The sequence below is a fragment of the Aulonocara sp. 'chitande type north' Nkhata Bay genome, linkage group LG22, assembly GCF_057382095.1.
Source record: "Aulonocara sp. 'chitande type north' Nkhata Bay isolate Kocher_YH1m ecotype deep benthic linkage group LG22, A_spYH_male_GT1.1, whole genome shotgun sequence".
NCBI lineage: Eukaryota > Metazoa > Chordata > Actinopteri > Cichliformes > Cichlidae > Aulonocara > Aulonocara sp. 'chitande type north' Nkhata Bay.
Genome location: NC_141364.1, coordinates 25,883,460 through 25,909,099, shown reverse-complemented (window position 1 = coordinate 25,909,099; position 25,640 = coordinate 25,883,460). Strand labels below are relative to the sequence as shown.

General features: G+C 40.5%; 3 protein-coding genes across 5 annotated transcripts; 1 reads left to right on the top strand and 2 right to left on the bottom strand.

Annotated features, from left to right (window-relative positions):
• Positions 1-2,956: 2,956 nt before the first annotated feature.
• On the top strand, positions 2,957-9,648 carry gja4 (gap junction protein alpha 4). 2 transcript variants are annotated; one of them, XM_086280342.1, is made up of 2 exons: positions 2,957-3,092; positions 4,790-9,648. In XM_086280342.1, exon 2 carries the CDS (start codon positions 4,793-4,795, stop codon positions 5,918-5,920), a length of 1,128 nt encoding a protein of 375 aa, XP_086136468.1. In that variant the 5' UTR covers positions 2,957-3,092; positions 4,790-4,792; the 3' UTR covers positions 5,921-9,648. The 2 variants fall into 2 exon arrangements, with proteins under 2 accessions (XP_086136468.1, XP_086136467.1); XM_086280341.1 differs by having other exon boundaries at positions 4,784-9,648.
• Positions 9,649-12,661: 3,013 nt separating this feature from the next.
• smim12 (small integral membrane protein 12) lies at positions 12,662-16,142 on the bottom strand. 2 transcript variants are annotated; one of them, XM_086279412.1, is made up of 2 exons: positions 15,829-16,142; positions 12,662-14,316 (listed from the first exon to the last, which is right to left on the bottom strand). In XM_086279412.1, exon 2 carries the CDS (start codon positions 14,285-14,287, stop codon positions 14,012-14,014), a length of 276 nt encoding a protein of 91 aa, XP_086135538.1. In that variant the 5' UTR covers positions 14,288-14,316; positions 15,829-16,142; the 3' UTR covers positions 12,662-14,011. The 2 variants fall into 2 exon arrangements, with proteins under 2 accessions (XP_086135538.1, XP_086135539.1); XM_086279413.1 differs by lacking the exon at positions 15,829-16,142 and adding an exon at positions 15,646-15,782.
• Positions 16,143-17,828: 1,686 nt separating this feature from the next.
• pef1 (penta-EF-hand domain containing 1) lies at positions 17,829-25,595 on the bottom strand. The gene is made up of 5 exons (XM_086279407.1): positions 25,443-25,595; positions 23,385-23,631; positions 20,154-20,309; positions 19,343-19,486; positions 17,829-19,233 (listed from the first exon to the last, which is right to left on the bottom strand). Exons 1-5 carry the CDS (start codon positions 25,461-25,463, stop codon positions 19,004-19,006), a joined length of 798 nt encoding a protein of 265 aa, XP_086135533.1. The 5' UTR covers positions 25,464-25,595; the 3' UTR covers positions 17,829-19,003.
• Between the last annotated feature and the right edge of the window lie 45 nt (positions 25,596-25,640).

The window sequence follows — 25,640 nt, the reverse complement described above, 5'->3', positions numbered from 1 at the left end:
CACAGCAGGTCATGCTGTTTGTCATGTAATTTATTTAAAAGGCACCTGCAGAGCAAACACTGTGAGATTCACCAGATGTTGTCAGTTACCCCTGCCTGTATCAAAAGCCTTGTCAAACCTTAACAAAACCCAAAGAATCCAAAATTACAAAGTTATTTCAAAAGGAAGAAACTATGCACAGAGGTTTTTGCACCAGGCTACAAATCTGTTAAATGCATCTCATTACTCGTAGAGATCAATTCATTCACTCACCAGCCTCAAGCAACCAATCGAGAAACTGCAGTCCAGAACTCATAGTATTGCTCTTACCACACATATCGGGAGTCGGGGTTGGGTGGGGGTGGGTATATTGGAGAAATGGAAATTCTGACATAATGATGGAACCAGACAAAATGTCAGATATATTTTATCTGTGAACTTAAAAATTGGCATGTCAGCAAGTTTCAGGGTTGCTTTCGAGATATTTTACTGGATAAGTGAAAATTCTGACCTGCCGCTGATTGCAGAAACAGTCGGGGACCACCAAAGTCTCATATCCATTAGAGAAAAGGATTATCTGCACAGTAATGTCACAACATAACTGTTAGGACTTTTTCAGTGTAGATGAAAACGCTGGAAAGATCAGCATGTCTTTAGTTTTTGTAAAAAATAGTTTTTTACCTCAGCGAACTGTGTCAGAAGGTAAAGAGCAATCGGATATGAGGTGTTGTGGCTTGTTTTACTGCAGGCAGTGTTTGCAGTTAATCATTTAGCAAAGCAAGGTGAGGGTGATTTAGCACCCCGTCCTTTATTTATTAATGTTAAAGAAGAAAAGCACACAAACATAGCCATGATTTGTTTGCTGTCACTACTTTCTTTTTTTTCTAAGGGGACTGAAGCTGTCAAGTGAATGGATGAGGGCATTGTTGCTTCATTTTAACCTGCGGGAATACACCTGTCTGTATCATTTAAGCCTTGTAGTTTTACCAGATGCAAGCCAACAAAGAGAACCTCAAAATCCTTCTCTCTCGTCCCCCACCAAAACTCATAATGGGATGTTCTTTGAATTACTTCTCCCACTCTATATTCATATCTGCATTATTGAGCTAGCCGATGCACACTCAGGACCGAATCACTCATAAAATACAATAGCGAATGATAAAATGTATCCAGCAGTGAGGAATTGATTGAAGTTGAGGCAGGCAATTAGTTTCATTGATAACTGTACAGGTAGGGAAGAACACACCGAACACAGGAAGACATAGTGCATCTCCTGAATGGAAACAGTTCTATTACTCTCTGTCGGGTGTCCTCACTTCTCTCCTCGCCATTCATCTGCAGATGTAATGACCAAAGAAAAGAGCAAGACGATGATCTGTCAGAGTGATTCACTGTCAATTTACTGGGCTTTCTATCCTGGTCCGCTTTGTGCAGCAGCCGGTGAGATGAACCCAGCCTCCTAATTCTTCTCAAAATCTACATACTGACACTTTACAATAGCACAGTGATGATTTCGAGCGGTTGAGAGGAGATGATTTTTCAGGAAAAGCTTTAATTGGCCCGAGTGTGCCATCAGACAGTTATAAGTGCACTGGTGATAAGTGGCTCAACTGGGACAGACTATGTTGTGACACGCAATCTGGTGTTGTACAGCGTTGTGACTAACAAGGCTGTTTTTTGTGTAATTGTGAGTAAAATTTTCACTTAAAAGGAATCACTATTTTAAATTCTTGGTGACTTGAGAAGGGTTTAATTCTCAGAGAAGTGGTTTAACATATTCAATTAAACATTCAGCATCTTCTTTTGCAGTCTGTATTCGTAGTCTAAAAAAAGAAAGGGTTTTTTTCTTAATTCAGTCTATGACCTCAAGGTTTTGTATTATTCCGATCTTAAATAGGGATAGAATATGTGATTTATATCATATACATTGACTATAGCCAAACATCTGCAACCAAACCTGTGCTCAACTAGCCTATTGTCTGGGCCTTGAATGAAAAAAAAAGAAGTAAAAGCATACATGGTCTGACTGCAGACTTCCAAGAAGCACAACAAGAAGACAAACTCTTTTGCAGCAAGAGTTTGTCCTCATGTGCTGTGCAGCAAAGCAGTACAGCAATGCGACTTATTCTAGATTAGATGGTACCTTAATAAGTCACGTGTACACACACAGCTATACACAATACAAAGTAAATTGTTTTAAAAAATTAAATTATAGAATGATGATAACAAAATACAAGCCCTTAGGGATTCAAACAAATAAAAAAAAAAAAACAGGAAGTTATAAATAAAGATGGAATTCAGTCAAAAACCGATTTACGTAAGTTAAACAATATTCACATTACAGCCAATTACGGGCCTTTATTGAAGAGATTTGCTTCTTGGAAATAAGGGGACTGGCGCCATTATGTGGCATGATGTAAAATTACAGGAGTCTACTATCAACAATCACAGTAGGCGAGAATATAAGGTTCATAAGGCTGCACAGATATGGACAGATATAGATGGTTTATCCTGCACTCTTAGGAGCGAAATCAGATAAACGTCACTGGTATTTAAAATGCTTATTAATTGATGGTTATTCGTTTTTATACGCTAGAAAAACAATTATAACTCAGTCTGCCCCAATAATGTGCACAAAGTGATCGACTTACAAAATACGTTTATTTATGTTCATTTGTACTCCACAGCAACGCGTTAAAACATTTTTTGTCACTCCCTTCTCTACAAAGGCCATACTATTACTTTTCCCCCAAACTCTTGTACCTCTAACCTTTAAATTGCCGAAGGCAGGCGACATTCCCATGCAATTAATGCAAATCTGCGGTCTTTAAACAAAGCTAAGACCAGAGCGCAGTTAACCAGAACCGCTGTGAGTTCATCCATCCCATTTCCTGGACCAAGTTCCTGAGGGAGGGCCGGTTTGAGCAAGCATGGGAAAGTTCTCCCCACTTTTTCCGATTACATCGATTCTTTTTAAAGAAGGCAAAACATAACCCGACCGGAGCAGCAGTGCAGTCCACTACTGGATAGAGCGGAGGTGACATTAAAGACGCACTGTTTGCTGGGACCCGTGAGGCTGTAAGGAGACAAACCCGGCTTCTAGAGAGAGAAAGGTGAGAAGGTTTTCCGTGAAAAAAAAAAAAAAAAGGCGGGCATATACACTCTATACAGTTCTGATTAGTTGTCAGTGACCGAATTATACTCTACGTTGTTTGACATATTTTTATTTATTGGATTCCTTTTTTTGTAATTAATATTAACTTAGTAATATTTTTAAAGCGATTTACACTTGGGCTGAAACCTTAAAACCATCTTTTCAGAGATGGATGATAGGCTAGTCCTAGAATAAAATCTATTTTCAATGGAGAATTTATTCTTTTTGATGGCTTGTTAAAGTTGTTCTTGAACTTTGGTAGATCTTACAACGAGTCTGCTTCTTATTCTTTTCCTTCTGTGTTGATAAAGTCGGACAGTAATAAGCCGGGCGGCTTTAAAACTACTTTAAAAGGGAGACCTGCTTCACCTTAATTTGACTTGTTGATTATTTTTTTCTTTTGTGTTGTTGCTTTGATACTTAATATGGATGGTCTGCTTTATCAACTCAATGCTATGCTTTTCCCATCTCCTACAGTGACCTCCAACTAGTCTGCTGATATTCTGTGGTATGTTTTGTAGAGATAACAGCCATCCTCGAGACAATACCCCCGAAAGAGGATCAGTCAAGTTAGCGATTTCTGTGCCTGTTCAGCTGGGGCCAGTATCCCTGACAGTTCATTGAAACTCCTCGTGCTGTCAGAAGAGTTTTTAGTTTCCCTGTCTGAGACGTTTTTCCTTCTCACGGGGGAGAAAATAACAGACAAATATTAATAGAATAAACAAATAGACAAGTGTCACAGCAGAGCCTGAACTCACTCACACAGGATGTTTATTCAGTTGTGTGTGTGTGTGCGCGCGCGCACGCGCACGCGCGCGCTGAGTTTCCCGACAAGCCACCGACTGTGTCATTTCTCGTTAACGATTTCCACGGCTTCCATTTCCATTACTGACCACATTTTATTTTTTAAAATGAAATCAATTAAACTGTATAATTAAAGTGTGCATAAATGAACTGATTCATCCAGCCCAGAATAGAATATATTCTTTGTGCCTGCATTATGTAAACGTTGCTTCATTTGGACTTGTTCACCCCGGTTTGCTGCGAACAGACAAAGTGTACACCCCTTCCCATTCATTCTAAAAGCTAACTTTGGCAGCATATGTTTTTGTTTTAGTTCATTTTAGTGGGGGGCTCACTTTTTCACGTCTCCATGATGAGGAGTTGGGGCCCCACCTTAACAAGAGTGTGAGCTCATGGAAGAACTAATAGGGGGGCTTCAGCCAGATATACGTTCCTCAGCAAATAGAGACACCATTATGCTGAAAAGGTTGGAGAAACTTAGCTCATTTGCTGCTTATAGGTGTGATTAAATGTTTATGCTCTGGCTATGAGTTTTGAAAAGCACTAACAATTTTGTAATGGTAATAACAATGTGCCAGGTACGTGATTAAGTGTAACAATGGTTCAGCCTGTTTAGCGACTGAGCAGTCAAGAAAACGAGGCCATATGACCCATATTAAAAACTAGACCTGTAGACAAGTTTAATGGGTCCATGCTACCTGACTGAACAGCTTTCACTTGAGATTAGAGTTTGAGGTGAAAAAGGTGTAGATTGTGATAGGTTATTACTTATATATGCTACAAAATCCTACCAAAACTTATGCACCTTTTGTGGGTAACTTTAATGACCTGTTGTCTCCATGTTAGGAGCAGAGGATGTCCAGAGCTGACTGGTCCTTCCTGGAGCACCTGCTGGAGGAGGGCCAGGAGTATTCAACAGATATTGGCCGGGTCTGGCTTACCGTACTCTTTCTGTTTCGCATGCTGGTACTGGGAACTGCTGCTGAGTCTGCCTGGGATGACGAGCAAGCAGACTTTGTTTGCAATACCATCCAGCCTGGCTGCACTGCTGTTTGCTACGATAAAGCCTTCCCTATATCCCACTTCCGCTACTTTGTCCTCCAGGTCATCTTCGTCTCCACGCCGACCATCTTTTACTTTGGATATGTGGCTATAAGGGCTGGGAAGGACAGGAGAAAAGATGATGAGAAGCAAGCTGAAGAAGGAGGTGCTGGTGGAAGAAAAAATGGGCTAGTTCACACAGAAAGAGGCAATATCACAAAAAATGAAGAGACAGAGAAAGAAAAGAGTGGCATGAAAGGCAGAAGGCTAGAGAAGTCTCCCGAGGTGCCCAAACTGAAAGGCAGGCTGCTGGGAGCATACGCATTCAGCATCTTATTGAAAGTCCTCTTAGAGGTCGGCTTTATTGTTGGGCTTTGGTTCCTTTACGATGGCTTCTTCATTGCACCAAAGTTTGAGTGTAAAAAGTACCCTTGTCCCCACACGGTGGACTGCTTTGTGTCTCGACCCACAGAAAAGACTATTTTCACCATCTATACTCAGGTGATTGCTGCCATCTCCCTGTTACTAAACCTCCTCGAGCTCCTCCATCTGCTCCAGCTTGCCATCGCCTACCGCCTGGAAAAACGCCAGCAACAGGACTACCTACCTCGGCCCGAGCGGGAACCGGTGCGACAAAAGACTCCAGAACTCCAAACGGAGGCATCACAGGCTTATAAAGCAGGGAGCCATATTGAGCTCGCCGTGCAGAGTGAGGCTCCACGCTGTCCAAACCCCTGTGAGCGCTACGGGGACATGCCCATAGAGGTGAACTGGGGAACTGGAGATGCTGGGAGCGACGCGCTTCCCAGTTATGTGAACTGTATGGGTGCTATGAGAAAGACACATTCCCCTAGAGTCCATTATAAGAAACATGCACACCACACGGGAAAAACTACTAACGGTGCTCATAAGGGACACTCAAAACAAAAGCATTATGTATGATGTAGTCAGTCAGACTGATGTTTCTATGGGAGTGTTTTTTGGGCTTCAGATTTTTTTTTATAAATATTTTCCTGCACACTTGACTATCAGGAGTGCACAGTAAGATACAGAAGAACAGCTACTGTACTGTGAACGTAATGCCTCAGAGGCTGACAGACACTCAAACAGAGATTTATCAGATAAATGGACCTATTCAAAATGAAAAATTTAAAGAGCACTCCCCAAGGCAAAGAAAATGAGACTCCACAGTGAGAGAAGATTAAAGTCATAAGATGCCTTAACGTTACATTTAATGGGTTTTTAGTGCTGAATGTGAAAGTGGGCTTTGGATAGGGTGTTGTGTGAGAGTTTACTGGAGAGTTAAATTTAAATATACTCCCTGGAGATTTGCACTGTAACTTCTTTTTGAAGCCAGTTCTCTCCCAAAGGCTCTGTCCACCCTGTGGAATGTACTGGTCTCTGGATCACGCTCAGGTCCCGGGAGGATAATGACTGCGTGGATGCAGGCACGCACGCATGCATGCACACACACAATATAATTTTGCCGCTCAAGTTGAGGATGCGGGCTTGGAGAGCAGGAGCAGAGGGAAAGGGGAAACCAAACTATGGGACTTATTATCGCCAATAACCGCAGCATAATATCTACAAAGAAAACAGAGAGAAGGAAAGCACAACACACAGACAGGCATCCATTTGAATGAATGAAAACTAAACCTTTAGTCGGTTAGAGGTTGATCTTGCGCCGCGACCGGGGCTGAAAGCGGTACAGAAATGTACAAATTCAAAGAAAGGAAACGAGTTGTTCTGTGAAAACTGTATTTAATGTTTATTTTTGAGATATTGCAAAGTGATAATATTTATTATTTTTTTGAAGAAATAAAGTTTAAAGTATAATGAACATATGAAAAAAAATCAATAACTGCATCACAGATATACTTTCAGAACCTTTCAGCCTGCTTTGTGTTCATCATGGTTTTATTCCCTTTCTTTCCCAAACACAGGGATGAGATTTCTACGGGGGAAAATCTCTCTTAAGCGACTGCTCACTTGCTGCTATCCAAATACTGTCTCCGCTACAGGAAATTAATCATTCAAGAGGAAGATAATAGAATAAATAATAGAAAGAGAGAGGTGTGGAGGAGAGGATGGGTTTTACACGCTATTATGAGCACAACCAACTGAGGGGAGAAAACGGGGGGAAAATGGAGGGAAAACACTTTTGACTTAATGGCTGTTTTCAAATATGTAACTGTGGCTGCACAGGCAACAAGGCCATCACTCAAAATGCCAGTAAAAGTTCATACGAGGAAGAATCGCACTTTATTCAGGCTCTATTTAATTTCCCCTGGAGTGCACTGCACTGATGGCCAACGCTGTTTTTTTTTTCTTTTTCTTTTTGATGAAAGCAATTGATAAAATACAGAACTCAGCACCTTCGACAAAAGGTGCTCGCCCAGCCTCTGAAAGAATGTACTCATACGTCTTTTTTAGATTTGTAGCTCTGCAGCAATACAGCATTCATTTCCAGCAATTTACTGGACTGTCGATATGATGATAAGCAGTTATCTATGGCAGGAAAGGTGGTCGGTGGGAAATTCAAGTGAGGTGCGTGTGTGCGTGTGTGTGTTTGAGAGGTCAAATCTGCAACAAGCAGCTGAAGAATCTGACATTTACTTTCAGTTTACAGCAGTTTGTCAAAAAAAAAAAGAAATGTTATAGTGTGTAATAATAATAATAGGAAGCCTGTTTCTGTGTGCTTAAAGTGGAATGTGTTTTTATTGCAGGAGCATGTCAAGGATATATTGGCAGATACTGTTGAGAAAACAATCCAAACAGCCTGCTGAAGCTGCCCACTTTAAAGCCTGCTCACGAGAACTTGGCTAGCATCTGGCATTCCCGTGAAGCCCTTTTTTATTCTGTTTCTTTTTAAATCTCAGTCTGCATTCGCGTGTATGTGTCCGTGTAATTGTTTGTGTCTGTGTTTCCACAAAAAAGCCAAAAGGCCAAGGAACAGATTGCGCAGGGCGACCCGTATCAGCCCTCGCTCGCCTGCTGGAGCCAGACACCGAATAGCTGAAGTAGCTTTTGCGTCCGTCTTCCTCAATAGCCCATCAAGGTGCAGAGACTCGACGTCCTGCTCTACTCTATCTGCAGACTCAACTCTCACCTCCTGTTCAGCGAGGCAAATGTAAACCTAGGAGGATGAAAACAACAGACAGTGTAGGTTATTTTGCTTTAGCCATTTTTTTTTTCAGAGAAATTCAGTTCCCTAGACGACAATGAAAGTGATCCGAGCGCATGTTTCTCTAATGGGGCAATTGAACATTTATAAAACACTCTCACATTTATTATTAGTCTGATTACAGATTATTCATGTCTAGATTATTTCCAATGATCTAAGGAACCAGTCACTTTCCAGATAATCTGATAGAATTTGCATTTGTTTAAATATACTTGCTCTCTGAAACTAACATGAAGGGAGTCCATAAGATGGGAAGAGCTGTATTAGTGAGAGAGGCTTATACTTGTAGTTAGAAAGGCAGCTCCTGGGATCAGATGCCATTCTTACTGTGTTTCCTGACATTGTTGAATTCTCTGCTGATGCGTTTCCTCAGTCTGCTGGTGAAGCCACACACAGTGCTGGTGCTAATCACACAAAGAAAGACAGTCTTTTAGTTTGGTGAATGAGCATACAGTACGTGGATACTCGTGGGCAAAGAGCTATGCTGAAGCATTTGGAGTATAAAGGAGTTTGAAGGGTCTTTAAATATCCGCCGAGCTCTAGCAGGTATTATAAAAGGTCAGCCGTTGTGCCGCCCACCTCTCATGCCCAGCACCAACCTTTGGAAGGACTTTAAAGGATTCACCTGCAATGAGTGCCAGGCTAGACAAAAACAGCCTGATCCAGTGTCATACTTCCTGCCAGCTGTACTGCTGAAAGCCCTGCATGTTTATAAGGAAAGGACCCCGAACAAGGCAAACAAGGCACTCAGATGCACAAACACGCTCTTAAGAAAGCCAGCATTACCTCACTTCACAAAACGCTTTCAGACAGCAGGCCTTAAAACAGCAGCTACAGGCTAGGTGAGGTCACCAAAACTGTGCAATGTTTCTTTAACTGGATGTGTTTAGAAATAATGTTTCCTGCAGTATTTTAGTAGCAATACTGGGGTTCATCTAAATGTGGAAAAGGCAAAGCTTACATGTGCCAACCCCCTTTGTTTCTCTTGAAATCTATGCAAACAATACCGACACACGAATCGCTCAGCATCCATAACAATGCACACGGTTCATGCACCACGTCTTTAATTTGGGCATTTGTGCTACTCAACAATATGCAACAGAAACACTTTGAGCAGTTCCTAAATTTAAACTGTCGACAGGAAGTGGTCCTGTATCTGTTTCCCGTTCCAGTGTTGTTTCTCCCCGGGGACTTGTTGCTGAAGATTGTTCACCCTGACAATGGAGTCGCTGTGGGCATTGTTACATTGTTTTAAATGGACTCCCCTGTGTTTGCTGACCTTATGCCACTGCTGCCCCATAAAAGGGTGATGAGGAAAGTGGGCAAAGCGCCTGCTGTGTGTGTGGCTGGAGTCAATTAAGAGAGCCAATACCTCACAAACATCTTACAGAGAGCTGTGTATATGTGTACGCCGTGCTGTGCTACACATCAGTGTTTAAATCTGCACTGATCAATGTTTCATTTCCTCAAAAGACCAAGTGAACTTATGTGACATGGGTTGTTTGTAGTGATGAACATATATATATATATATATATATATATATATATATATATATATATATATATATATATATATATATATATATATATATATATTGTTAAAACAATCTCCTTAGTATCAATCAAACCTGGGGCTATGTTTGTGGGTAGATGGCGGGTGTACAGTGTGGTGAACACCAAAACAGACAAGGGGCTGTCAAATAGTCATATTGATTAGTAACACTCCGGATGCTTCCTTTATTACCACTTTAAGCATACATACTTCCTTTATGAAAGGAAAGGGGGAAACTCCACCACATGATTTAGAGCGGTGCACCATCCATGATTAACCCTGAATCCATGATTTGATTGCTTTCATGAAAAGAATCAAAAAACCTGACAAAGTGACTCCGATGGTGTAAATGTTAATTATAAGTGTGTTTTCCATTCCCATTTCAATAATCAACAACGGTTTGTTTTGAAATTTACAACAGCATTACTTCTTATGAGCTATATTAACCGGTGTTAATGAGTTTAAAGTTCACTTGAATTAAGTTTGCTTTAGTAATGTCCATTACTGAATAACCAACCTTTAAGATCATTTTGAATTAATTTTGTGAATTAATTTTTACCTGGCGCCAGTCTCAGATAAGTGATGGATGCAGGGAATTGTCCTTTGAATATAAAAATATGAGTCACCTCCTCAACCCGGGGAGCTACACTGCCCTCAGCTGCAACATTATTAAGGAGTTCAGTGTAAGTGCGCTTGCTGTGTATCACGCTTCTCTTTCCTTAAACATTCTCCTTCACACTTTTCCTTGACCTCACGTTTTCCACTGAGGTTTTGTTTTCGTTTTTCTTTACCATACCCACAGTTTTAAAAAGTGAGCAGTAACTTATTTTCATTATTCTGAATGCAAACATTCAAAATGTGATTATCATGTCTGGGACAATAAACACTACTGATCATGACAGAAAAACTCCTTCTCTAATTGTGTCATATTAAAATCTGCACATTGTTCTGTTTAGCAAAGAGATTTCGCTCGCTGGGGGCAGAGCCTCCTTTAGGTTTGACAGCATTTCTAGTAGTTAATGGAAGAGAAACAGAAGGTAGTGCATGAAGTGTGGTTCTGCTCCTGAAATTCAGATAAATAATCTCCAATGCAAATACATACAAGGTGGACACTGTGCAGCAAAAGCCTTGGCACTGACTACTGTCTGTCAGATGCGTGAGCAAAAATAATTGGAGCACATTAATGTTTGTTTGTGTTCCCTAATGTGATTTTCATAACAGGTTTTTAAGGTGATAATAAATCAGTGTGATAAGTTTGTCCTGCTGTGCTCAAAATGTCAAAAAAATACCATGAAGGGAAATGCGATTAATTTCCCTGAACACATTGCACTAAAATGAAAGCAGTGTGTTTAGGGGAGCCAAGATGCTCCACTGATTTCACAAATACGAGACCCTTGGTATGTTTGTGGTCAGCCTTTTGCGAGTGTATACACTGCATTAGGTACACAGCTACCTGTGCTGCTGGATTTGTATTCTCTGCACAAATGTGTGTGTGTGTCTAGGTGGTGGTTGTTTAATAGGGGGATGCAGTGCCCTTCCAGCAGACAGACAGATCTATTGTTCCTGCAGCAGAGGGAGCATGTCTCCAGCCTGTCCACTCAGGATGTTGGTTTGGACCTCCTTAAAAAAAAAAAAAAGCCCAGCCAGCATCACCCACACCCATTATCCCCATCTTCCAGCAAGAACAATGGAACACCTCCCCACAACCTCCTCCTTTCCCAGGAGCCTCAAGCACTTGGTTCCCACAGTACTATCGAGTTCTGAGGAGCCGGGCCATTGTTAGCAGGCCGACCTGTCCTCTGATTGTTCCCATGAGGATACACACACACACAATTCTCTGTTAACTCTGGTGCATTTAGTTGCAAGCCTCACCTCCACCTCTCTATCTTCATTAGCTTCAAATGGAAACTTCCACCAGCTTGAAGTAATTGCGACTCTAAACACGCACAACCGGTGTCACTGGAGTGGAGCGGGTCATTCCACTGATGGCAAACTTAAGAGGGGAGTACAGGGCTCAAAGATGGCTGCTGATACAGCAGTATTTACCACTCTGGTGCCAATGTAAATCTGGACTCCATAATCTTTCCCATTTAACTAGCTGGCAGGGCAACATAGCGGAACTTATCTTGGCGCACTGAAAAGGTTATCGTCCATTAGGAAAGCTCCTCTGTTTCATGGCTGAGGGACCCGAGTAAACAAGTCAACAAAGGGGAGGTCAAGCCCCTGGTCACATGTTTACAGTCATAATACATGTGAAATAAAAATGCTCTTTAAAGGCCATTTTTGCCTTATGTTTTTTTAGTGATGCATATCTCATGAGGAGTGTTTACACATAAATATCAGTAGCCATTACACAGATACATGTCAGAGATAACAGCATGCCACTAACCTGCCATCATGATCTAAACCCGCAAGTAAAACCTATGTGTACACCTCCTCAGTTACTGCTGCATTATCAGCTGGCACACTATTAATGGCAGCTTTATCACAGACGACTGTTATAAGGCTTTAAGGACCCTATTAATCCCATCTGGTGGAGCACAAATATAGGTCCGGCTGTTTATGTGGTTTTTGAAAAATGATGTGCTCTTATTTTGAAATAAAGAGCTTGACTGGAGTGAAACAATGATTAGCTCACATAGGACTGGCTGAAAACATTTAAATGAGCTGGGTGTGTTGGGTAGCATCTCAACAGGGAACCAGGGAACAATTTGCGGGTTCTTTTGGATTATTGTGATTTTTGGTGTGCTGCACACAAATTTCACACTTAGAGAAAATAAAAAGACTCAAAAATAAACATTTGTGAGCAAAAAGAAAAATTAAGCTAGAAAATACATAAAACTTCAGATGGCAAAGAAAATACTGGCGTTCAATTAAATGTGACAAAGTGGTGATTTTTCCAGGGTGTACCCAACCTCTCGGCGTGTGACAGTCAGGATAGGCTCCATGTCCTTCACAACCTTTATTCAGGTAAGTGGAAGAAAATTGATGAATGGGAAGTTGACATTTTTACATGCAATTATCTCTAGAAATTTGCTAAAAGCTGTTTATATATTTACAGTATTAGAAACATTATACTTGTTAAAGTTTACGTTTTTAAACCAGAGAATAAAAAGTCTTGTTTCAAGTGGATCGCTCTTTCCTTTAATCGATTTAAGATGGCCAAATAGCACAAGGGCTAAATTCCAAAGGTGAATCAGTTAATGGTTTCCCAGCATAATAATTTCCCCCTTGAAGCTGAACGAGTGGAGTCATTACTTCCTTCCTTTGACTTTTAAGTTACTTTCCGCCACTGGCAGAAGCATTGTTTCACAAAAAGAGGTTCGACACAGTTGCTCAGAACTGAACGTGAAACAGCGCTGACACAGACAGAGTTCAAGTGTTTTCTTTCTTCTTCTTTTTTAAAGTAAGAATTAACTAACTTCATGAAAGCTCCTTTTTGATAATTCCCAAATAGAAGCTGTAAAAATTTACTGAAACATCACTCAAGGAAACACCTGGAGCACACAAACTTCTTTATCACATTTTTTCAGCAGGACTATTATTATTACTGTTTTGTTTTGTTTTTTTAAAGTGTGCAAATCCAGACTTTCTAAAATGAAAGTATTGAGCACATGGTTCCAGACAATACAACTAAGCAGCTTAAACATCCTGGGAGACCGCCCACAATGCTGGCTTATGTTCTGTCACATATCATCAAAGGTTCCAGCAAAGTCCTGTCGTTCTTCTCTTCTTTTATGACAGCCGGACTTCCTGTCTCTATAAACAGAAATGATCAAAAGGAGTAAAAACCCCCAAAAACCCAGACAGGTCTGTAACATGAAAACTGGTCGTGGAATGACAAATGACATTTGAGTGACTTAATAACAAAGTCGCAATTATATACATTTACCATACTGGCACAACCAGATGTATGTAATCCATCCAAGTCTGTTTTCAAATCACATAAAACTTTGTCAGATTAAAGACTGAACACTCAAAGGTTCTACAATAAGGTGTTCTAATGACAGTGGATGGCTTAAGTTATTGATAAAAAGCATGCACATGCACCATCAAGTAGATGATTGGAGAATTTGGTACAGCCTTTGATTATGTAGAAGAAATAATTATATTCAAGCTACTAAAAGTTTCCCAGTGTTCACCCAGGCAAGTTTTTGCTGTGGATTTCCATGAGAGTGGAGCTGAGCTGAATAAGGAAGAATGTATGATTCAATGATCACCCTCTCTTCTGCTCTCAGTGCACAGTCCTCCAGCTGAAAAAAAAGGTCAAACGCAAGTCTATCACAGAAACAGGGGATTAGCTCTTTTCAGGTCGGTTCCTGTTCAGAGCCGCTTTAGGTGTGAACTCCAGTTTCTCTTTGAGGCTCAGCACCTTTGTGCTGTCCATGCCCACTTGCTCCTGCAGCTTTCTTTCTTCCCTCAGTTCCTGGATGCCTTTCTCTTCCTCTCTGGATTTGGGGGTGCCCCTGATGAACCATTCCAGGTGATAGCCCACTGCTCCGACCACAAAAGCCACAGGGAAGGTGACATACGGAGCATAGGTCCGCAACGCTGTCCACACTACAGGCCACATGACTGCATGCAGCTCTGGGATCCCAGGTGCTTCAAGAGAGGAGGAGAAAAAAAGGTATGTTATTGGTTGTCTGTCGCTTAATTTGCTCACGTCCAACTCTGCATTTTCCTGCTGTGTACTAGAACAAGTTTGCATAATTCTGAGCTCAAAGTAACTTTTATTCACTATATGTGTTATTAGTGTAGCTCTTCACTTCATTCAGTGTCAGAAACAAACAAATACCTAGATTGATTTGAGCAGCAGTGGATGGAGCGTCTGTGCTCATAGCACAGAAACATAATAGGTCACTTTTAGTAACTTGCCGTGAACATTTATAGCTTATTAGGTCTGATTTTACTACTTCAAAATTGCTGCCCTTTTTGTTTAAGCTACTGACCCCTTGTGGCTTTAATTCAATTCTGATTAGTGGAGAAATCTTGTAACTTATAGGATTCATCTAACTCAGGGGTGCCCAATCCCGGTCCTCGAGAGCTACCGTCCTGCAGCTTTTAGATGCATCCTTGTTCCCACACACCCGAATCAAATGAATGGCTTGTTATCAGGCCTTTGCCAAACATGATGGCATGCTGGAGAGGTAATCAAACCATTTGATTCAGCTGTGTTGGAGTAGGGATGCATCTAAAAGCTGCAGGATAGTAGCTCTCGAGGACTGGGATTGGGCAGCCCTGATCTAACTAATTACCAACAAACCCAGATCAGCATAAAAACCCTGTTTTTTTGCTTAGATAAATCAATGACTCACTCGCAGACTGCTATGTGCTATTTAAAAACACAGCATAGAGCTTACTGAAGAGAAATTATTTTGGATAAAATTAACATGACTTAATGTGTCTACCCATTTCTGAAATACTTTCTTAATGTGCGAAATAACTGAGGCCAAAGTGCACATGAGGACGTCGTCAAACACCAGACAGTATAATGAGTACGTCTGTGTCCTTCCAATGCCCTCTTTCTCTTAAGCCCGACCAGCAACACAAGTAGCAGTAACAGCCTTCGACTTCTAGCATCAATTCATGCTAGCTACTGATCTTTCGTGCCTGATTAACCTTTAATACAAGTTGAAATATCCCGGTAATTTTTACTCGTTTGGGTGTTTCATGAGAGCCGAACTCAAGAGGTATTCTCAACAATTCACCAGTTTACATTCAAACATATTGCGTTTCCCAGCTTTGCATGACTCTTTAAAGTTATATGATAAAATTCGCTACGGAGTACGCCAGTATAAATCATAAGTCCAGTCATTACACGCTATATGATATGAATGACTGAACTTGATTCGACCAAATCTAGCACAACGTAGAAGTCTAAAACGATAACAATGAAAAGAATTAACGCTAACGTAGTGTTACCAAACCTACCGTGCGAAAGTCATGTAAGAAAACTGAGAGCTGCTACCGGCTAGTGTGCTTTCTGTTTACTTCAAAAAGACAGCTCGAGGAATGATAATTCAGAGCACAACATACATTCACCGAGCTTTTGTGCCTGCCTACAAACACTCAAATATTTAGGGGGAAAAAGCCCCAAATGTCGTAAGTACTCACCTTTACCGCTAGCACGTTGGTACTGTAGTGACGCAATTTCCGTGTCAAAGTCTGTATCCTTCCTGGTTTATCGTCATTGGCTGGCGAACTTCGCGTAGACGTAACAATATCTCACGGTGTTTTAGCGCCTCTTAGCGGGAAAAATAATACGCTACACTACTTTGACATTTGTACCGAGTAGAGAAAGTGCATTGTGAATGATCAGTACCATTTACTGCTGACATCCCATAAATTACATAATAATATAAGAAATAAATAAAAATAGAAAAAAACAAGCAAATAATGAAAAACCACCATTGATTCATAATCTAATCAACATACCTAGCCTAAAATACACGAGACATTTGTCCAGTTCTTAGCACTAGTTAAAAAAACAAAAAACAAAAAGCAGCCACCTCTTTCTGTGTTTAAAAATTCGGTGGTATTTTTCCCCACAAATACTCTCAAGAAATCCTCACAAAAGGCTGACAGATCTGTCACCAGCATTGTGCTACACACTGACAAGGCGTGAGCTACCCCCTCTTGTATGACAAAACCATCAAGTGACAAGATAGTTTTCTTTTAGTTTAAAAGCACTTTCAAAAGCTTAGTGCGTTGCATAAAATCGCAATTTAAAGTTTAGGGTTTTTTTGGCTGCCTGTGAGGAATGCAGAGAAAATAATACATTTTAGTCACAGAGTAGGAAACCATACAGTTCAGACTTGGCTACACGAGGCAAAAATATTCCTCTATGCTACTGTTGTTTCTGGGTAGTAAAAGGGTATATGATTGATGATACTGATATTTCAGCTCCTGGGCCAGCTTTACCAATGCTGGGCACAAAGCTGATCCATAGCAGTTGGAATGCAGCCTGTCATAAAGGAATGACCATCTCTGACTCCATGGCTGTTTGTGCAGAGGCAAAGAGAGGGGATTATAAAGCTAAATCAAAATTTGTTATCATTACTTGCAATGCTGCTTAGAACTGTGTGGGTGATTACGCTTCATGCTTCAAAATTATTCTCTTAAGCAGTTCCTCCCTCTGTGCTGTCCATCTTGTAGTTGCCAGAATTGGAATTTGATCAGTCCTGTCAAATAAAGTGAAATGTGCTCATCGCCTGAAGGAAAACAACATCACTAGTGCCAGTTCTGCTTTAATAGCAAACTTGGCAGTGACAGGATTATTTCATCAGTTCCTGTTTATTAGCAAATGAGATTTAGAGTTGCACTAGCCAAAATTTCAATGTAAAAATACAACCACCTTATCAATCCAAATCACAAAGGGAGACTGACAGAGTGGCTGACTGAAGCCCTGTAGACCTGCTCTCCCCAAGTTAATTACAGATGTCAGGCATGGTCAGCAGTGGGAAATTTTTCTCATTACCTGAAAATTGACAGACAAGACTTTGGTTAAATCACTGCTGAATCAGGGAAGCCTGAAAAAGCGTGTGGCACAGCTCCTCAAGCACGGTGCATTTTTGGCCACGGCTCCAAATCTGCCGAACTCAGTGTTTTGAAAACAGTCCAGATGCTAAACATATGTCAACAAATGCAGGGGGTGGTGGCAGGGATGTGACACATATGACACAAAGTGCCCTAAGGGATCAGTGACAGCTACATTTAGCCCTGGATTAACATGCAGGGAGACTGCTAAGCAGGAGATGGGTGTAGAATATGACCAAAAAAGATGCACAAGAGAATTTGATAGATTGCCTCTGATTTGGGATGAAGCTGGGGGACTCGTGGCACAGGCTGTCAGAGGAACAGATGGTGAGTAAAAAGTGCCAAATGTGGAAAGGAAAGACAGAGACTTCTCTGAGTCGGGTTTGAATTTCAGCTAATCAGAAGTGCTTTTAAAGAAAATCCAACCTCGAAACATTCAGGGCTCACTAACAGAAATATTACAAACTCAACCTGTACTTGATTGACTGCATTTCACTGTAATATTAATGAATTCACTCTGTGCTTAATTATTCTATTAATATGCATGCAATATGCATTCAAAACTGGTGGCGAACTCATTCATACATATGAAAATTTATTTGCTTTTGGCATTACAAACCATCATGACATGTTTAATGAGCTAAGAATATATACCTCAGTGGAGTGTATTATTCATATATCAAAGATAAATGTACTGAAGTAAAAAAACAAGAAGAAACCAAAGGATACAGTGAGGCACAATTCTATCCATCTTATCTTACTGCGAGCTGTTAAAAATAGTGACAGATTTGAACTATTTTACTTTCAGTAGAAGTTCTTATACAGATTTCCTAACAGACTTTATATTGAAGTAATATGCAATATCATGTACATTTACTGAAAGTAAGTACCTTCTGGAAATACCCTTGATGTGCATAAATTTAAAAGGCATTTGAACAGTTTTATGGCACAAGAACACATTAATGCTGCTTGTGTGCAAATTCACAGGGAAAAGTACAAGTAAATACTTTTCACATGTCACCAAGGCAACCAAGGTAAACTGTTTTGGCATCCTGCTGACTTCCCAGTAAAATTTAAAGGGGCGATATTATCCTCATTGCAGTACTACTTTTTAATTCTTGGATTCTGTTTTAAAGTGTGATTCATGCACAGTCACTCCAAAGTAACCCAATCTTTATTTATTTTATAATGAAACTTGCTTCATACGTTGGCTGAAACAAGCTGCTTCACCTCCCTTCACTCCTACCTTCCTTCTGATTGGCAAAGTGTGTGACCATTCTGTGTGCATGAGATGACCATATTAGTTAGGGGTGTTCACTTTGATTGACATCACACAGGTAAATGTTAAAGAAATGATTGAAATGAAGTTATTAGAGCATTTTGAAGCCAGAGGCTTTGGCTCAGAGTCTCCTTGCATATATGTTACCCTATTTTTTTTTATTTTTTTTTTTTAAGCTTTGGCCATTTTTAATATGAACATCCAATATTTCAACATTTTAACAGTATAAATATGATGAAGCGCCATCCTATAAGCTAACCTGTGAAACCTTTAGCTCCATTTAAAAGAGCCAGTGGACTTTATTCAGGTATATGTTGCTGAGCTTTGTCTATTTACAGCAATAAGCCACGCAACAACATGGACTGGCATGATGTATACATAGCAGCATGTGGGGGCACTTATGGCGAAAAAGGGAGCGACTGTGACCTGAACATGGAGTGAGGCTGTGCAGAGGGGCAGTCGGTGGAACGGGGCTCACATGAGCCTGGTGACAGCACTGGACAGAAAGTCCTCATAGCTGAGGCGGATGTTGCCCGTCATGCTCGTGTCTCTCTCCCGAAACACTTGAGTCATGCTCTGAAGTTGCGTGCACACGTGGATGAAGCGGTCCAGCTGTATGCCGGGTCGGGCACCTCGCACGGTGAAGCGCTGGACCAGCGTCTCTGAAAACTGGGGGCTGAGGTTGTAACCCATCTGAGCGAGGGCTGAGAAGAGAAAGTGACATATGTGCATATTTGCATTTATATGATTGGATGAAATGATTTAAGTCATAGACTTTTCTCAACATGTTGTCAAATGTGCAAACACTGATACCTTGTTGTAGTTCCATGCCACTGATACATCCTGAGCGATCTCTGTCATACTGCTGAAACATCGCTCTCCACCGCTGCATAAAGTCCCACAGTGCTGAGAAGCCAAACAGGTCCATTCGACCAGACCGCGTCTTGTCAAACATGTCTAACAGAAAACACAAACACACGGGCTCAGCCAAGCAAGACAAAGAGGCTTTTTTTTTTTTTTGTAAAGCAGAACCACTAAGCTCATCCTTCATCATCATGGATCTTCTCCTTGTGCTACTTCAAAGCAGTCACACACTTCTCATTATGGTAATAGAAAACATTAGTCACCGCCTGTAAGCACAACTGGAATGTAGGGATAGTTGTGCAACAACAATGGGAACAGTGACAAACATGACTCAGTCATTATTTAGGCTGACTCCTGGCGGCATAAATTTCTCCCTGTTTTAGAAACTCAAGACATTTCTGTTTACAAGCTTGATAGATTTAGGGAGGTACTTCCATCCATCCATTTATTTTCTACCACTTATCTGGGTCTGGGTCCCAGAGGGCAACAATCTAAGTATAGTGAGTGGGGAGTAGAGTACTCCTATATAAATCCAGCCTACTTCCTTTTTCCCACTACTTCTCTATGCATTTGTTTGTCTAAATAAACTTTTGCCTCCTTCTGCTGTAGCCATTCAGGTCACTGAGAGTATTTTACATTGTTAAATAGTGTGTCATTCTGCCTTCAGCAACACTATAAGAGCATTCACAACCAATTCATCAACACAGCACTACCTCACGGCCTGTTGAGCATTTTATTTAGCTGCTGCTGGATGACTTACTGATCATCATGAGGCAAGTCTCGTCATTAAAGGAAGACCAGTTAGAGTTGACAAGTGCCTGCTTGAGCTCCTTTAGGTTGATGAAGCCACTGCGATCAGTGTCAACACTCTGGAACCACTGGTACGCCTCTGGGTTAACACCAGGAGGGATGTTACCTACACAAAGACAAAAAAATAAGTGCGGTAATGAGACAGAGAAGGAAAGAAATGCGTTCTGACTGACTTTAAAGATTCCCATGGCTTCAAATTTGTTTTCCAAGCTGTTTCCACTGCCGTTCATCTCTTTTTCACCAATCCGTCTCAACCACCTAGTATGATTTATTCTCTTTATTATTTCCCCTCCTCATATTTTCTACCAGTTATTATTTCACTAAACCTCTCAGGATTTTCAGGAGTAGTGAACAAGTGTGGGGGAAAAAAAGGAAAAGAAGAAGAAATATTCTTGGAAATGAAGCGACTACCGCACTCCAATGCCAAATAATCATTTATTTATCAGGAGATGAAGAAACGCTCTTCGGCTGTCTGACAGTTGAAACTGTGCTGAGTCTGTCAAGAAGAAAATTGATCATAAAAAATAATACATCTATGCTTGGCTCAGTCTTTTGGTGTTTAGAAGCACCAATTTAGAAAAGAGCAGTGTATAAAATGACTAGTTAGAAAAAATCGACTTCATATGCAAGTGACACACCAAACAACTCCTACAGCTAATTACATTCTATATGCACTTTGAGTTTTGAAATGTTATTTGCTGTGTGGGTAAGAGAGCATACCAACTATAACACCTCTTAGTGATGACTGTTATGCCTGATATTATTTATACTTATTAAACATGTAGTGTGCAACATTTGTTTCTCTAGCTTTTTATCGCTAATGTCTGAATGGATAGTAGTGTGACATTTTTAAAATATGAGGCCTTTTGTGACTCTCTGTTTGCTCTAATAGCCTGTGGACTGATTTCTATGTGAACTATTCAGTAAATTCTCTGTACACATCTTCAACTATGTGACACACATGCTCACTCCTGAGTGCCTTAAATAAATATCCATCTTCCACTGCCAGTATCAAAAGCGAGCAACAAAAGCTTTTGGTAGCTTAGAAGGGGAGCCCACTGGAGTCCGCCCGGCCAAACAGAAATTTGGTTTGCTGGTCACCTGGTTTTTGGGATCAAGTCTGTACTGAAACCTGAACGGTTATCTGGTTAATATTAACTAACAGTAGTGTCCTTATTAACACTCAGGTAGTGGACGTACTTTCTGAAGTAGAAAAACTAATGTATTGAGCTGTCAGCTGTTAAATTGTATGAAACTGTAATTCATGTATTTTCACCAAAGAACAAGAGATTCACCAAATTGAATTTTCTTGGCTGATTCCAGTTGTTGTTGTTTTAAAGTGTAACCTGCCAATACCAATATTTGGCAATTTGATTTGGATTTTTTTGTTTTTTTTCACAGAAGTTTAATTAAAAGCATATGCAATCAATAAAACAACTTTTTCTTTCAACCTTTGCAAAATATTATTTTCATAATAAAATAAATAACTACACTGCAGTAAGTTACAAGATCTTCTCTGACTTAAACAGTTGAAAATGAAGTGCTCTGGTACTGGAAAGAGGTGCAAATAATTAACTAAAAATGAGGTACTGTACACCCACCTTTACCTAATACATTTTCTTTACTAAAAAAAACCCCCAAAAAACAGTAACAACAACAAAAAAACTGGTGCTACAGATTTATTTAACAAAATAAAGTTCAGTTACTTGGATCATTTTCCAGTATGTTTATAAATTAACTAGATAACAGGACATCAATCCTTTTCTCTTTTTCACTCATCTCCATAATTTTCTTCATAACTGATTCGATCTTTTGCTCATACCGAGGCTGCTAGCTTGTGGTTGGCTCTAAGGTTTGGATAGCTTTAGCTTTTTTAAAGCGTCCATGTTCAGCTAGGTGAGGGTGATTTACATGGCTGATTAATAGGAAGGAACAGGAACAGAATAGGAAGGACAGAACCTTTCAGTCTGTGCCACTACGCCTGTGGAGCAGTTTACTACCACAACTGATTTTAGTTGACCTTGTTCATTCTTTTAAAAAGCAGCAAACAAAAACATTTCAGTTTAAACAGGCTTTGTGTTGAGAATTTATATTTATTTTAAAATAAATAAAAATTTAAAAATATTTTATATAAATGTAGTCATTACCAATAATAGGGGCCGATAGATGAGTAGGTATAAATTAGCTATGCAACATATATCTGGCATTGATAACCAGAGTCAACTATAATGAGTCAATTAAACTGATACTGAGTATGTACCCTGGTATTTCAGCTGTTGTACATCTGTGAATGCAGCATACGTATGATACTGCAACACAGTCTCGTACACAGCTCATGTAAGTCTCATTGCCATTTTGCCCGATGTTCTGCTTCCACAAGCTGCATGCAAATGTGAGCAACAGAACAGGAATTGCATTTCATCTGACAGTTAGACGGGGCCCCTTTAAATACATATTTGTTTTACAATATGGAAAAAACAAAGAAGGGATCCAAATAACCTTCCTGCAGTTAGTAAGGCAGTTTGTATTCTTCTAAAGGCTACATGTCCAACCTTAGTTATACAGGTTCAGGTTTCATAAATAGCGGCTGTGAAAATGAAGGTGCAGATAGGGTCAAAGGTTGACAAAAAGCCGTCTCGAGAAGAGGCCATTATCTGGAAAAAGGAGGTGTTAGAAAAATATGGTGTGAGTTGAAGGAAGCAGTAGAGGGGGGACTGATTGTCAGAAAAATGAATGGGGAGAGAGGGACAGGTGACACTTGAGGGCAGACCCTTGATGGATTTTGTCCCTGTGGGGACTGATCGTAACATAGGCTATCAGGTTCTGACTTAGGCTTAGCCACTACTGGAAACAGTGTAATCACACACACGCACACACACAAACACACTCTTTGCCCATCTGTCTCTTACTCTGTTTAGCCCTCACTCAGTATTACCGGAGTCATCACTCCAGCCGTGTAATCCTGCTGAGGGGCACAAACTGAACCCTGTCTCTACAAGACTGTCTGGGAACGCAAGTCATTTTCTATCCATCATCCCAGCGGAGAGTGAGGGGGGAAGCAATGTGGAAGCAGAATCAGAGTCTATCTGCAGTCTCCTTGTGTTCAGTGTATGCCTGCTTAAATCCTACAGGCAGAGCTACCACAGATGCTTACAAAGATATGCTCTCGTCTCATAATTACCTGCAGGACCATAGTTTGCATTAGGTCCCCCATATGGTTGTCCACCATAACCCCCATAAGGCCCACCAGGGGCACCACCTGGCCCTGGCCCATATTGCCCTCCATGACCTGGAACTCCATAACCACCATAGGGGCCTCCTGGTTGACCTCCAGGACCTCCGTAAGGAGCTGATGGTGGAGGCCCATAGGAACCTCTGCCTGCACCGTATGGCGCACCCTGTGGCGGGTTGACTCCAACTGGATAGCCCTGCAGAGGGACAAAAAAGCAAGGGTCACTAAACCCTATAATAAACAGGCTTACTGCTTCTGCAGTAAAAGAGTCTGAGGACAACAGAGACACAAGATACTTCAGGTATGGCTATTCGACTATCTTCTCAAATTCTGTACTTAAGTTTAGTTTTAAGGTCATGTATTTTCCGTTGCCTTGGATCCTGCTACTTTGTATTCCAATTGTTTAACATTTCAGGGGAAAATATGTAATCATTAGCCACAATACTAAAATCAGCTGCTCAATATTGTATAGCCCCCCTCTGTGCCTGCAAAACAGCTCTGACATAGTGAGGCATGGAAACAGGATCTCTAGTGGATTCTTGGAGTCCTGTAGATTGTCCGCTGTGGCCTCCACAGATTGTGATCGTTCCTGGGAGCATCCAGTGGATGATCAACTAGACTGATTTGGGGGACTCTTTCTTGTACCTCTCATTCAGCAGTTTTTGCAGTGTACATTGCACCTCTAGGGTTGAATGCAACTAACTGGTAATACCTTAACCTCCTAAGACCCGAACTCTTCCACGACATGCATTTTTAATTTCTCTTTGATATTTGGGCATATTGGGGCCCAATGAATGTAAAAACAAAGAATTACCAGATTTTTTTTTCAACCTTATTTTTGTTTTTAAGAAAAATAAGAGCCACATATGAGGATTTTGATAGAACAGTAGCAGTATAATGCCCTCGTAAGTGGATATCAAGCCCATGTAGAGCAAAATTGAGTATTTTAGTCTAAATAACCCAAAATGTGATGTCCACGTATGTGGACGCCAGGTCCTAGGAGGTTAAGGCATAAGCAGGATTGTGTTGTCTGTAGCAATGTTTAAGTGGGTTTAGTATAAAGGTTTGATCTGGACTCAGAACTCATAGAGCCTACAACCCTAGAGTTCCTATGGCCATGCCACAGACAGCAGTTTATTTGGCACCAATGAGAGCTGCACAATATGAGGAAAATATTTTTTGTTTAATTAAGTTAAATGTTGCATACTTATTTGAAAGTTACAATCAGCTTGTAAATTAAGATTTTGCCAGCAAAACATGTAATTGGTTTATAATTATGAGACTGCTCATGTGAAGTTACCTATAGGACACAGAGGTGGGTAATTTTTTGTGATAGGTTAAAACAAAACAACAAAAAATACAGCTGTATTTTGGTAGTGTATTAGTGGTTTTAAATACTTTTCAGGCAAAGATCATTAAACATGTGAAACAAAGTCTTATTCTAGCCTTTCGATGATGTAATCAATTAATACAAGAAAAAAAGATTCACGAATTAACTAAAAACTAGACGTACAGAAGCTTAACGACGCCATAATTCAAGCAAAATAAACTAGATTGGATCCCACTGTGCTGATCAATGATTCGTTTGTTGACATAAAACGGCTCAACTTCTTTTATATGGTAGGTAATTAAGGTTAAAACTTACTTACACCATAATTATGTGTTTGAGCAAAAACGATGAGTTACCTCTACTTTCAGATGAAACCCACCATGACTGTTATCAATTCAAACGAGGAAAACTAGAGTAGTTACGTTTTGCTGAACCACAAGACCAAATTTAAAAGATAAACACTGAGTAACCCGCTATTTCCTACCGAAATGTTGCTAAAGAATAGCAACAGTTTACCGTGTAACACTTAGCTAACCACAGCAGACAAATGAATAACCGAAACTACTTGCGGTGCTGTTAGTTACGTCACATTGGTCAATAAAAGAGAAACTCAATAAACAACATTAGTATGTTATTATGAAGACAAAAACAAAATATAAAATACGGGAATTCAATACCTGTCCGTAGTGGAAACTCATATTTGACAGCCTTTACTTCCTACAACGAAGCATCCGTAAGGGCAGATACGGCGACGTCCAGTTTCCGCTTACCATTGGTGCATTGTCCTATCTATCAAAACCGCACCCGTGTCCTCTGCTTCTGATTGGACGGTAGTGTGGAAACTCGGATGACGCCAGAACAAGTAAGGCGGGGTC